At 39.4% G+C, this 13,714-nt stretch overlaps 1 protein-coding gene across 3 annotated transcripts in view; it reads right to left on the bottom strand.

The window, feature by feature from the left end:
• Ccdc18 (coiled-coil domain containing 18) overlaps window positions 1–13,714 on the bottom strand; it is a 110,645-nt gene that overhangs the window by 53,084 nt on the left and 43,847 nt on the right. For all 3 annotated transcript variants that reach the window (XM_045138793.1, XM_045138794.1, XM_045138795.1), the window contains 2 exons: window positions 3,106–3,326; window positions 704–814 (listed from right to left, as the gene is read on the bottom strand). In XM_045138793.1, coding sequence (XP_044994728.1) covers window positions 704–814; window positions 3,106–3,326 — 332 coding nt within the window. The remainder of the gene's footprint in view (window positions 1–703; window positions 815–3,105; window positions 3,327–13,714) is intronic.

The following is a 13,714-nucleotide window of genomic DNA, read 5'->3' as shown; positions in this document are numbered from 1 at the left end:
AGATGAAAAGACCTCTCATGCTCATGGATTGGCAGAACTAAGACTGTTAAATGGGCTGCGAATGGTGGCACATGCCTTTAATCCCAGAATTTGGAGGCAGAGGTAGGAGCATCTCCATGACCTTGAGGCCACCTTAAGACTACACAGTTAATTCCAGGTCAGCCTGGGCCAGAGTGGGACCCTACCTTGAAAAAAAAAAAAAGATTGTGTAAATGGTTATATGACTGGACATACTTTAGGTTCAAAGTGCTATATTAACGAATTAACAAAATATAAGTAAGGAAAAGGAATGATCCAAAGAGTTTAGTGGAAGTCATTTCCTACTTAATATATAACAATGATATGAAAACAAACATGCAACCTAAGTTAAGTGTCTAAAAGTTACAGTAAATTTACAACAAAAAGTAAATTTGGGCTGGAGAGATGGCTGAGCAGTTAAGGCACTTGCATGACAAGCTTAACAATCCAGGTTCGATTCCCCGTGCCCACGTAGCACCAGATACACAAAGTGGTGCATATATCTAGAGTTCAGTTGCAGTGGCTACAGGCCCTAGTGCACCCATTCTCTCTCTCTGCTTGCAAATAAATAAACAAAAAGTAGGTTTGCTTAAAATTGGGGCACACATCTAGAATCTAGGCTATACAGCCAAACTCTGCCTCAAAAAAATAAGTAAAAATAAAAATTTTAAGGTGTGAATTTTACCATAAGCTCCTGTTCAAGCTCTGCATTTTTTGCAGCAACAGAAGAATATGCAACTATTTTCTCTTCCAGTTGTTTCTCTAGAGTTAAAAGTTGAGAACATTTCTTTGTCATCTGAAAACATATTGAAAAAAATTATAATTAATTTTTAAAGGTAATGACTTGCATCCTAATATCAACTACATACTTCTCTTTTCAAACTTTAAATACACTGCAGCTAGGCAAACTGGGCAAAATTATAGTAATAGATATTTAGGGTGTAAAGTGAATAATCTTGTGTGTGTACAAAGGTCAATGTCTGATGTTCTCTTCAGTTGCTCTACACCTTATTTTTTATGTACAATTAATACATGCTAATCAAAAGGAAAATAAAAAGGGGAAAATCAAGAGCGAACCAGGCTTGTTGGTTGTTTCTTTTTCCCCACTATTTGAGACTCCATGCTGTCACAAAAGTAATTCTTTCATAGAAAAAAAGGGGGGGGAAAAAAAAAAAGAAAACCCACATGTTTGTTTAATTCTGGTGGTTGATGGATATAGCAGCATTGGAAATAAAATTACAATCCCTAACACAAAGTTCCAGGCACAGTACTGTCCCCAAGAGATGACTTCACTTTGGCACTCTTTTTTTCTTCCACTTTGAAACTCTTGAGGACACCCCATCCCTGGCCATACATAGCCTCTCCTCTGCATAGGTGGGAGATGATGCACGGTGACATAGATCAGGAGAGGTCTGGTGGCCAAGAGAAGCTTGAAGACCTGTGGAGGCTGGCAAATCCAGTGACAGTGGACTCAGTGGCAGGCCCTGGGGTCAATCCTGACCAACGAGGCTCTATCTGAAGCACAGTTGTGTGCTGACGTCCCTAAAGCTCACACAACTCAAAATGAAGCCAATATCTTTGAGCAATTTTAGAGGCTAGGCACCACTGACCAGATGGAAGGTTATGGGTATGGGATGCCAATGGCAGGAAGGGGACAGGTCCCTCCTCAGCAGCCTCCCACCAAGACCCTTCTTTGCTTAGTTTGGAGCTCTATTCCAGGGCCCTGGGGGATAAAAGACTGAACAGACCTAACAGGGGGGAAATCCCAGGCAGAGGGACGGTGTTGGGCTTGGAGAAGAACAGGGTCTGTCAGGTCTTAAAGGCATGTCACCTTATTTTTTGATACTAGGTCTCTTACTGAACCTGCAGTGTTCAGTTATCACTAACTGTCTTAGACCATGTAGCTAACAACCCTCAGGGATCTTTCTGTCTCTGCCCCCAGTACAGGATTACAGGTACACACCACAAGTCCCAGCTTTTTATGTGGGTGCTGGGGATCCAACTCAGGCCCTTGTACTAGCACTTTCCTGACCAAATCATATCCTTAACCACTTAAAAGTCAATAATCTTTAATCCACATAAATTTACAAACTGGGCTGGGGTGGGGGTAGGGGTGGTGGAGGGATGGCTTAGTGGTTAAGGCATTTGCCTGCAAAGCCAAAGAACCCTGGTTCAATTCCCTGGGACCCACATAAGCCAGATGCATAAGGTGGCACATGCATCTGGAGTTCTTTGCAGTGGCTGTAGGCACTGGCACATCCATTCTTTCTCTCTCTCTCTCTCTCTCTCTCTCTTGAGGCAAGTCCAATAGATGGACCTTTTTTCTCTTTTAATATGGGGCAGGAGAGAGAGAGAGATGAAGAGAATTGGTTTGCCAGGGCCTCCAACTACTGCAAGTGAACTCCAGACACATGTGCTCCCTTGTGTACATGTATGACATTGCATGCTTGCATTACTCTGCATCTGGCTTACATGGGACCTGGAGAGTTATACATGAGTCTTTAGGCTTCACAGGCAAGTTCTTTAACCACTAAGCCATCTATCCAGCCCCATTTTCCTACTTTTAACATAAATTAAAACATGTTTCCAAATATAACTTTAAGAGTTTATAGCTTAAGCTGGGCATAGTGACACATGCCTTTAAATCCCAGCACTTGGGAGGTAGCAGGATCACTGTAAATTCCAGGCCACTCTGAGACCACGTAGTCAGCCTGGACTAGAGCAAGACCCTACCTCGAAAAACAAAACAAAACCCAGAATTTATTACTTAGGGACTGGGGAGATGGTTCAGCATTTAATTACAAAATAGAAGATAATTCCTAATTTATATAGGTGTCACTTTCTAAAAACCTTGTAAGTTGCTGGGTATGGTGGCATATGCCTTTAATCCCACCACTTAGGAGGCAGAGGTAGGAGAGAATACATAGTGAATTCCAGGTCAGCCTGGGCTAGAGTGAGACCCTACCTCAAAAAACCAAACCAAAACAAAAACCTTGTAAGCCTAGGCTTTAATTTTACAAAACACCATAATACACCACTTTTCTACCATAAAATTTAGTAAATATACTTATCTAATTCCAAGCTTACTTCATTTTCGAGTTTGCTAGAGTTGGAAGCTTTCTCTAGCAGCTCCTCTTGAATCAGCTGAAACTGACTAGTTCTGTGAGCCATATTGGCCTTCAAATCAGAATTCTCAGCTTCTATTTGCGTCAGCTTAGCACGGAGTTCTTCTATTCCAGTAGCCAGTCTTTGCCTCTCTCTTTCATACTGCTTATTCACAGTATGTTGATTTCGATCTTTTATACTTTCTGCAAATAAGAACAAAAGAAAAATTGCTCTAAATAAAACTTTAAGAATTGAAAAGTTTACTTCAATAGTTGAAATACTTAATCATAAACAAACTTACTTTCCAATTTAATAATAAAAAATACAAACCAATAATTATAACAGAACTCATAGGAGACTTAAGGAAGAAAATCACATGAATATTTCAGTTGATACAGAAAAGGTCTCTGATGAAACTGAACATCCTTTCACGATAAAACAAAAAGCCTGAGCTGGAGAAATGGCTTAATGACTATGGTGCTTGCCTACAAAGCCAAAAGACCCAAGTTCAATTCCCCAGGACCCACATAAGCCATCTCAAATAAATAAATAAATGTTTTTAAAAGCCCTAAAAAAAAAACAAACTAGGAATAGAAGAAATATAGTTCAACATAAAAAGGTTATGTAAGACAAGGATATCACCAACATTATACTAAACATAGAAAACCCAAGAGCACATTCTCTAAAATCTGGAATGAGGTAAGAGTAAGAATTTTCTCCACTCTTATTCAATATAATGCTCAGTCTTAGCTATAGCATTAAGACAAGAGAAAGAAATTTAAGGAATAAAAATAGGATTGGAAAAATCAAATTATTACTATTTATAGATTATATCAGCCTATATTTAAAGGTCCCTAAAGAGTTCACCAGAAAACTCGCAGTCCTGATAAACATTTTCAACAACCTGATAGGACACAAAGCCAACATACAAAACCCAGTAGCTTTTCTACATACCAATGTTGAACATGCATAGAAAGAATGTGGGGGGGGGGGGGAATTCCATTTACAATGGCTCCATTAAAAATAAAATACCGGGCTGGAGGGATGGCTTAGAGGTTAAGGCATTTGCCTGCAAAGCCAAAGGACCCAGGTCTGATTTCCCAGGACCCATGTTAGCCAGATGCACAAGGGGCACACATGTCTGGAGTTTGTTTGCAGTATTGGAGGCCCTGGTGTGCCCATTTTCTCTCTCCCCCTCTTTTTCTGTCAAATAAATAAATATAAAATATTAAAAATAAAATACCAAGAAATAAACCTAACCAAGGTGGTAAAAGACTTCTGTAATTAAAACTAAAGAAAGACTGAATTAAAAAAAAAAAAAAAAGAAACTAGCTGGGTGTGGTGGTGCATGCCTTTAATACCAGCACTTGAGAGGCAGAGGTAGGTGGATTGCAGCAAGTTCGAGGCCACCCTGAGACTACATATTGAGTTCCAGGTCAGCCTGGACTAGAGTGAGACCCTACCTACAAAAGAAAAAAGAAACTAAAGAGACTATAAGATGGAAACAACTCCAATGGACTGGTAAAATTAAAGTGAAAATGGCTATAATACTGACATCAATCAATAGATTCAAGGCAATCTCCATCAAAATCCCAGGAATGCATGCCTTTAATACCAGCACTTGAGAGGCAGAGGTACGTGGATTGCAGCAAGTTCGAGGCCACTCTGAGAGGTCAGCCTGGGCTAGTGTGAAACCCTACCTCAGAAAACCAATGTGAGTGTGTGTGTGTGTGTGTGTGTGTGTGTGTGTATTTGACAGGGGGGCAGACTTCAGACCAACATTAGCTAGGAAAGACAAGGAAGGTTACGTTATATTCATTAAGGGCACACTCCAACAGGAGGACATTACAATCCTAAACATATATGCACCTAACGTGGGGCCTCCCAATTTCATCAAACAAACACTATTAGAACTAAGGTCACAGATAACAAACACAGTTGTAATGGATGACTTTAACACCACACTTGCAGCAATTGACAGTTCATCCTGGTAAAAAATAAATAGATGCATCTGAATTAATGAGGTCACAGAACAGGTGGACCTAACAGATATCAAGAGGACATTCCATTCAAATGCTGCAGAGTACACATTCTTTTCAGCAGCACAGGGAACATTCACTAAAATAAACCATATATTAGGACACAAAGCAAATCCTAATACAGGAAAATTGAAATAATTTCCTTTCACTCTATCTGATCACAGACCACAATCTCCCTTATGAACACAGATGCAAAAATTCTCAATAATAAGGCCAGGCGTGGTGATGCATACCTTTAATCTCAGCACTCAGGAGGCATACGTAGGATGATCACTGTGAGTTCAAGGCCACCCTGAGACTAAATATTGAAATCCAGGTCAGCCTGGGCTACAGCAAGACCCTTCCTCAAAAACACAAAAAAAATTTCTCAACAAAATAATGGTAAACAGGATATAAAACTGTATCAAAAACATCACCCTGACCAAGTAGGTTTTATCCCAGAGATGCAGGGATGAATTGATAAATGTTATACACTATATAAATATACTTTAGGGAAAACCACATCATCATCGAGATAGATGCAGAAAAGGTATTTGACAAAATACAACATCCCTTCATGATCAAAGTCCTACAGAAACTAGGAATGGAAAAATCATGCTTTAACATAATAAAGGTTATTTATGACAAACCTACAGCCAACATAATAGTAAATGGAGAATAACTTGAAACTTTTCTATTAAAATCAAGAATGAGACAAGGGTGTCCACTGCCCCCTTTTATTTAATATAGTATTGGAAGTCTTAGCTATAGCAGTTAGCCAAGAGACACACAACCAACAAAATAATCACACAGAAATCAATAGCATTCCTATATACTAACAACAAACATGCAAAGGAGAAATCAGGGAATCAATCCCATTTACAACTGCGTCAATAAATAATTAAATAAAGTGCCTTAGAATAAACCTAACTAAGGAAGTGAGGGAACTCTACAATGAAAACTTTAAAATATTCAAAACAGAAGTTGTCAAAGACACTAGGAAATGAACAAAAAATTCCATGTTCTTGGACTAGAAGAATCAATATTGTGAAAATGTCAATCTTAACAAAAGCAATGTACACATTTAATGCAATCCCCATTAAAATCCCAACACCATCCTTCACAGAAATAGAAAAAACAATCCTAAAATTCATTTGAATGCATTAAAAAAACCTCGAATATCCATAACAATTTTGAGCAACAAAAATAAGGCTGGTGGCATCACCAATGCCTGATTTTAACCTATACTACAGAGCCATAGTAACAAAAACAGCATGGTACTGGCACAAAAACAGGCACGTAAATCAATGGAACAGAATAGAGGACCCGGATATAAGTCTGGGCAGCTATAGCCACCTGATCTTCAACAAAAATGGTGAAAATACTCATTAGAGAAAATATTGCCTCTTCAACAAGTGGTGTTGGGAAAATGGGATATGCATCTGTAGAATGAAAATAGAGCCTCATCTCTTTCCATGCATAAAAATTAAGTCCAAATGGATCAAAGACCTTAATATCAAACCTGAACCTTGGAAATTGCTGAAGAAAAAAGTAGGGGAACCTATCAACACCTTGGCTTAGGCAATAACCTTCTGAATATAACCCCAGTTGCTCAGGAAATAAAACCACTAAACAACCACTGGGACCTTATGAAATCACAAAGCTTTTTATACAACAAAGTATACTGTGAATACAGCAAAGAAACAACCTACAGAATGGAAGAAAAATCTTTGCCAGCTACACATCTGACAGAGGATTAATATCCAGAATATGTAAAGAATGGAAAAAACTAAATAAGAAATGACAAAGGGGAAAGTGTGTGTGGGGGGAAATTACCATGAGATTTTTTTTATAATCATGGAAAATGCTAATAAAAAAATTAAAAAAAAAAAAGAAATGAAACAACCCCATGTTAAAAATGGGATATGGAGCTGGGCATGGTTGTGCACACCTTTAATCCCAGCACTCAGGAGACAAGAGGTAGGAGGATCACCGTGAGTTCGAGGCCACCCTCAGACTACATAGTGAATTCCAGGTCAGCCTGAGCTAGACTGAGACCCTACTTTGAAAAAAAAGGGGGGGGGGGGATATGGAATTAAATAGTTCTCAAAAGAAGAAATACAGATGGCATATAAATATCTAAAAGATGTTCTACATCCTTAGTTATCAAGGAAATGCAAATTAAAACTACTTTGAAGCAAGGCGTGGTGGCACACACATTTAATCCCAGCACTTGGGAGACAGAGGTTGGAGGATCGCCATAAATTCAAGGCTACCCTAAGACTACACAGTGAATTCCAGGTAAGCCTGGGCTACAACGAGACCCTACCTTGAAAAAACAAAATAAAATAAAATAAATAAAACTACTTCTTACTCCTGTCAGAATGGCTACCATCAAGAAAACGATGACAATAAATGCTGGCAAGGATGTGGAAAAAAGAGGAACCTTTCTACACTGTTGGTGGGAATGTAATCTGGTATAGTCACTGTGGAAATCAGTGTGGAGGTTTCTGAGACAGCTAAAAATAGATTGACCATATGACCTAGCTGACAAAATAAAAGTAAATAAAATTAAAAAAGCCCTGGATATCCATGACCTTGTAGCACTATTTACACAAGACCACTATAATAGGAGGAAAAAATAAAAGACTGACTGATAGGGATATGAAAGAAGGGGATATGATGGACAGTGGAGTTGTAAAGGGAATGTGGCAGGGGGGGAGAATTATCATGGGTTATTGTCTATAATTATGGAAGTTGTCAATAATAAATAATAAAAATAAAAAAGAAAGAAAAATGTGCAGGGAAAATTGGGTTTTCACATGCAGAGGGACAAACTAGATCCTTATTCCTCACTTGCACATTAATCAATTTAAAATGGATCAAAGATCTTAATGTAAGACTTGAAACTTTTTGAGATAGCTAGAGGAAAACAAAGATACACTTCAGGATGCAAGCAAGTATAAGAAAGAGTTTTGGCCTACAGCGAGACCCAATCTGGAAAAAAAGAAGAAAAAAAAAGAAAATGAAAGGGCTTTGTGTAAAGGAGTCCAGTAGTATAAGTAATAATCCCAAACTAACAAATGGTATCAAAATTAAAAAGTTCAGCAAAGAAAACAACCACCAGAGTAAAGAGGCAGCCTAGAGAATGGGGGGTGGGGAGGGGAGTTCTTTGTTTACTACACATCAGATATGAAATTAATACTTGCAATATTAAAAAACTGCAAAAACTAACCAACAAAAAAGCAAATCAGTCAATAATTGCTCTAGCGATGCCTGCAAGTCAAAAGGACCCAAGTTTGATTCTCCAGGTCCCATATGAGCCAGATGCACATGATGGCACATACATCTGGAGTTTGTTTGCAGTGGCTGGAGGCCCTGGTGTGCCCATTCTCTCTCTCTCTCTCTCTCTCTCTCTCTCTCTCTCTCTGTCTCTAGTAAATAAATAAATAATAAATAATTGGTCTAGTGAGCTAAATATAGAATTCTCAAAAGAAGAAATACAAATGACCAAGAAATACTTCAAAAGTGTTCTACATTCTACATAATAGAGATGGCTTAGCAGTTAAGGCATTTGCCTACAAAGCCAAAGAACCCTGGTTCAATTCCCCAGGACCACAAAAGCCAGCTGCAGCAGACGTGTGCATCTGGAGTTCGCTTGGAGTGGCTGGAGGCCCTGGTGCACCCATTTTCTCTCTCCACCTCTTTCTCTCAAATAAATTATATCTATATATATATAGTGCTTTTCTGTATACCAAAATGAACTTAGAGAAAGTTATTTTATAGTCAAATGACCAAAAGTTCACACACATAGATACTAGCATATACATGTTTATGGCTGCACTACTCATAAAAGCTTAGGCCTCCATCAACAGATGAACAAAGAAACAAAAGGTTGTATAAACTAAAAACAAATGTTGTATAAACTGAGCATGGTGGTTCATGTCTTGAATCCCAGCATTCTGGAGGTTGAAATAGAAGGATTGCAATAAGTTTGAGGCCAGCCTGGACTAAAAAGTGAGGTCAAGATCAGCCTGGGATAGAGTGAGACTTTGCCTCAAAAAAAAAAAAAAAAAAAAAAAAAAGTGGGAGGATCGCCGTGAGTTTGAGGCCACCCTGAGACTACATAGTGAATTCCAGGTCTGCCTGAGCTACAGCAAGACTCTACCTCAAAAAAAAAAAAAAAAATTAAAAAGTGGTATTAGATACAAAATAGTCTTATTAAACCATAAAGAAGAACAAAATTACACTAATTATTGCAAAGCAGATACAACTGTTAAGCAAAATAAGTCAAACTCAAAAAACACATTTTCTGTTACCTGTGGAACATAGGCTTAAAATTACAGATGTATATGTGCTTATGCTTTTTGTTTTGTTTTGTGTTTTTCTTTTTTTCTGAGGTAGGGTTTCACTGTAGCTCAGGCTAACCTGGAATTTACTATGTAGACTCAGGGTGGCTTTAAACTCATGGCAATCCTCCTACCTCTGCCTCCTGAGTGCTGGGATTAAAGGTATGCGCCACCATGCCTGGCTATGTATGTGTGCTCATATATGAGTGTGTGTGCATGTGTGTATTTAGGCCATGAAACTAGAAAAGGGATCATGAGAGGGAAGAAAGAAGTCTCGAAAGAGTAAAAAGAGAGGTAATGGAATACAAATGATAAAGCATTTAATACAAGCACTTGGGAGGTAGAGGTAGGAGGATCACTATGAGTTCAAGGCCAGCCTGGAACTACAGAGCGAGTTCCAGGTTGGCAGAGTACAAGGAAGGAACTAAGGGAGAATGAATGAAAATAAAATATAATGACAAAGCCAGACGTAGTGGCACAAGCCTTTAATCCCTGCACCGGGGAGGCAGAGGTAGGAGGATCACCGTGAGTTCGAGGCTACCCTGAGAATACAGAGTGAATTCCAAGTCAGCCTTGGTTACAGAGAGACCCTATCTTGAAAAAAAAATTGATATATCATGACAAAGTCATCCATGGCTACTCAGTGAGCTCAAGGCCAGCCTGGGCTACATAAGTCCCTATCTCAAAAAATAAATAAATAGGGCTGGAGATGGCTTAGCAGTTAAGGCACTTACCTACAAAGGCAAAGGATCTCAGTTCAATTCTCCATGACCCACTTAAGCCAGATGCACAAGGTGGCACATGCATCTAGAGTTCATTTGCAGTGGCTGGAGGCCCTGGTGCACCCATATTCTTTCTCTCTCTCCCTTTCTCTCAAATAAAGAAAAAAATAAAATACAAAAATAAATAAATAAATAAATAGTGCCAGCCAGGTGTGGTGGTACATCCCTTTAATCCCAGTACTTCAGAGGCAGATGTAGGATGATGATCATGAGTTCAAGGCTACCCTGAGACTACACAGTGAATTCCAGGTCAGCCTAAGTTACAGCAAGACCCTACCTAGAAAAACCAAACAAAGAAAAAAAGAAAAGAAAGATAATGCTATAATAAAGCCAAGCAAAAAATAAACATCTAAATTAAATGACATGTACAGAACATTCTATCCAAACACAGCAAAATACACACACTTCTTGGAAGCCCATGGAACTTTCACTAAAATAGATCACGTATGAGCTGGAGAGATGGTTTAGCAGTTAATGTGCTTGCCTGCAAAGCCTAGGTTCAATTCCTCAGTACCCATATAAGCCAGACGTACAAACTGGTACATACATGTGGAGTTTGTTTGCAGTGACTAGGGACCCTGGCATGCCTATTCATTCTTTCTTTCTCTAGGAAATAAAATACTTAAAACAATCAGAGTGATCTCATATGAATAATTTTTAAAATATTTGTGTTTATTTGCAAGGAAAGAAAATGAAGAAAGAGAGGGCATGCTGCAAATGAACTCCAGATGCATGTGCCACTCTGTGCATATGGTTTTGAATTAACCCAGGCCTTTAGGCTTTGTAAGCCAGCACCTTAACTGCTGGGCTATCTCTGGCTCTCCAATGAATAACATTTTTTTCTTTTTTTGGTAGGGTCTCACTCTAGTCCAGGCTGACCTGAAATTCACTAACTATATAGTTTCAAGGTGGCCTTGAATTCAAAGCAATTCTCCTACCTCTGCTTCCCGAGTTCAATGAGTAACTTAAAAAAATATTTGTGTATGTGTTGCATCTTAGCCCATGTTTTGATTGGGCTATTTGTGTTCATAGTGTTTAGGTTTTTGTATTTTATAAATGATAATCTACTGTCAGATGTCTAGCTGTCAAAAGTTTTCTCCCATCCTGTAGACTGTCTCTTCACTTAGCTAGCTGTTTTCTTTACTATATAGAAACTATAATTTTATGATGTCCCTTATTTCCAGAATAACCAGAGTCTTATTCAGAAAGTTCTCACCTATTAAGTTTTCTCTGCTTTTTCCTCTAGCAGTTTCAGGACTTACGTTAAGGTCTTTGATCCATTTGGAATTGATTTTTTTGTTGTTGTTGTTGGAATTGATTTTTTGTACATGGTAAGAGGTAAGTACCTAGTTTCATTCTTCTGCATGTTCATATACAGTTTTCCCAACATCATTTGTTAAAGAGGATGTCTTCTCTCTAATGAGTATTTTTGCCAAAAATCAGGTAGCTGTGGCTGCCTGGGTTTATGTCTGGACCTTCTACCTTGCTACATTGATTTGTACGTGTTTTTATGTTAGCATCATACTTTTTATGGCCCAACCATAAAAACCAGCACCCATGTAAAAAGCTGGGTGTGGTCACACACACCTGTAACCCCAGTAAGGGGGGAGGCAGACACAATGAAGGATTATTGGAGCTTGCTGGTCAACCAGTCTAACCAACAAAACAGTAAGAAGTTCAGAGATTTTTTTGTTTCTAAAGTAGGGTCTCACTCTAGCCCAGGCTGACTTACAATTCACAATGTAGTCTCAGGCTGGCCTCGAACTTTTTGCTGATTCTCCTACCTCGGTTTCCTGAGTACTAGGGTTAAAGGAGTGTGCCACCATGCCAGCAAGACTCTGTCTTAAAGAAACAATATAGAAGAATAGAGGACACCCAACATTCTTCTTTGGTCTCTATACATGTACAGTCATGCAGTTTGCACATACACACTTGGATGCATCCACTACACACTTTCAAATTTAAAAATGGCCAATAAACAATTTTAAAAGAGCTCAACATGCTTAGCCATCAGACAAATTCAAATTAAAAGTAATTCAGCCAGACATGTAATACATGCCTTTAACCCCAGCACCTGGGAGGCTAAGGCAGGAGGATTGCTATGAGTTTAGGGCAGCCTGGGACTACAAGAGTGAGTTTCAGGTCAGCTTGGGCTAGAGTAAGAGACCCTACCTCAGAAAAACCAAGCAAAACAAAAAACTACTTTGGGGGCTGGAGAGATGGCTTAGCGGTTAAGTGTTTGCCTGTGAAGCCTAAGGACCCCAGTTCGAGGCTCGATTCTCCAGGACCCGCGTTAGCCAGCTGCACAAGGGGGCGCATGCATCTGGAGTTCGTTTGCAGTGGCTGGAGGCCCTGGCATACCCATTCTCTCTCTCTCTCTGCCTCTTTCTTTCCTGTCACTCTCAAATAAATAAATAAATAAAGTGAACAAAACAAAAAAAACTACTTTGAAGTGAGGTAATCTAGATACAGAAAGGCAGACACTGCATATTCTCTTTCATATGCATATGCTAGATGCAAATCTTTATAAATGTGCATTCATGTGGAAGCAAGTGTATAAATGCCTGCAAACTAGAAAGGGGCCCATGACAGAGAGAAAAAGAGGCTTCAAGGGAGAGGGATAGGGAAAGGTAATAGAATTTAAATGATGTAAGTCAAAGTGGGAAGAACAATGGTGGGAAGAGATGAGTGGTGATGGGGGCAGGGAGAAGGGGGAGAAGAGAGTAAGGAGTGTCAAGAAAACTAAGTGCTTGTAAAGAAAAAATAGTTGTAAGTGATGTGAATGAACATTAAATAAAATATACTGTATTCAGCTACTGTAACTAATCTTCACAGTGACCTGGAAAAAAACTGGCTATTGTAACAAATATATTTAAAAGACAGAAAGATTTGCCAGGCGTAGTGGCACACGCCTTTAATCCCAGCACTCGGGAGGCAGCGGTAGGAGGATCGCCATGAGTTCAAGGCCACCCTGAGACTACATAGTGAATTCCAGGTCAGCCTGAGCTACAATGAAACCTTACCTCAAAACAAACAAACAAACAAAGGCCTTTAGCTCTAAACATGACACCTCCAAGTGTTTTCTGGACATGACATGGCTGTTGCGCTCATAACACAAAGCAGCTCTGGCTATCTGAACAAGGCCTGTGCAAGACTGGGCCTTTCAACACTCCATCAGGATGGAGGAGGGCTTACGAGGCCCCGCCCCTCCCTGAGGAGCTACTGGCAATTAATTTAGGTTGCTGGGAGAGGAGGAGACATATCCTTCAGTGGTATAGCCACTGTAACTTGTCTATGCTCTAGTAAATAACCTCCAACTTACGCTCGTGCAGGCAATCCAAAGTGAATTCAGTGATACACACACACATACACACACATGCACACACGTGTGCATGCGTGTACCAGGTATGGTGGCTCACACCTATAACTGCAGTATGCAGCA

The sequence above is a fragment of the Jaculus jaculus genome, chromosome 19 (assembly GCF_020740685.1).
Source record: "Jaculus jaculus isolate mJacJac1 chromosome 19, mJacJac1.mat.Y.cur, whole genome shotgun sequence".
Taxonomy (NCBI): domain Eukaryota; kingdom Metazoa; phylum Chordata; class Mammalia; order Rodentia; family Dipodidae; genus Jaculus; species Jaculus jaculus.
Note: the sequence above shows the minus strand (reverse complement) of the source record. Positions and strands in the feature narration are given on the sequence as shown.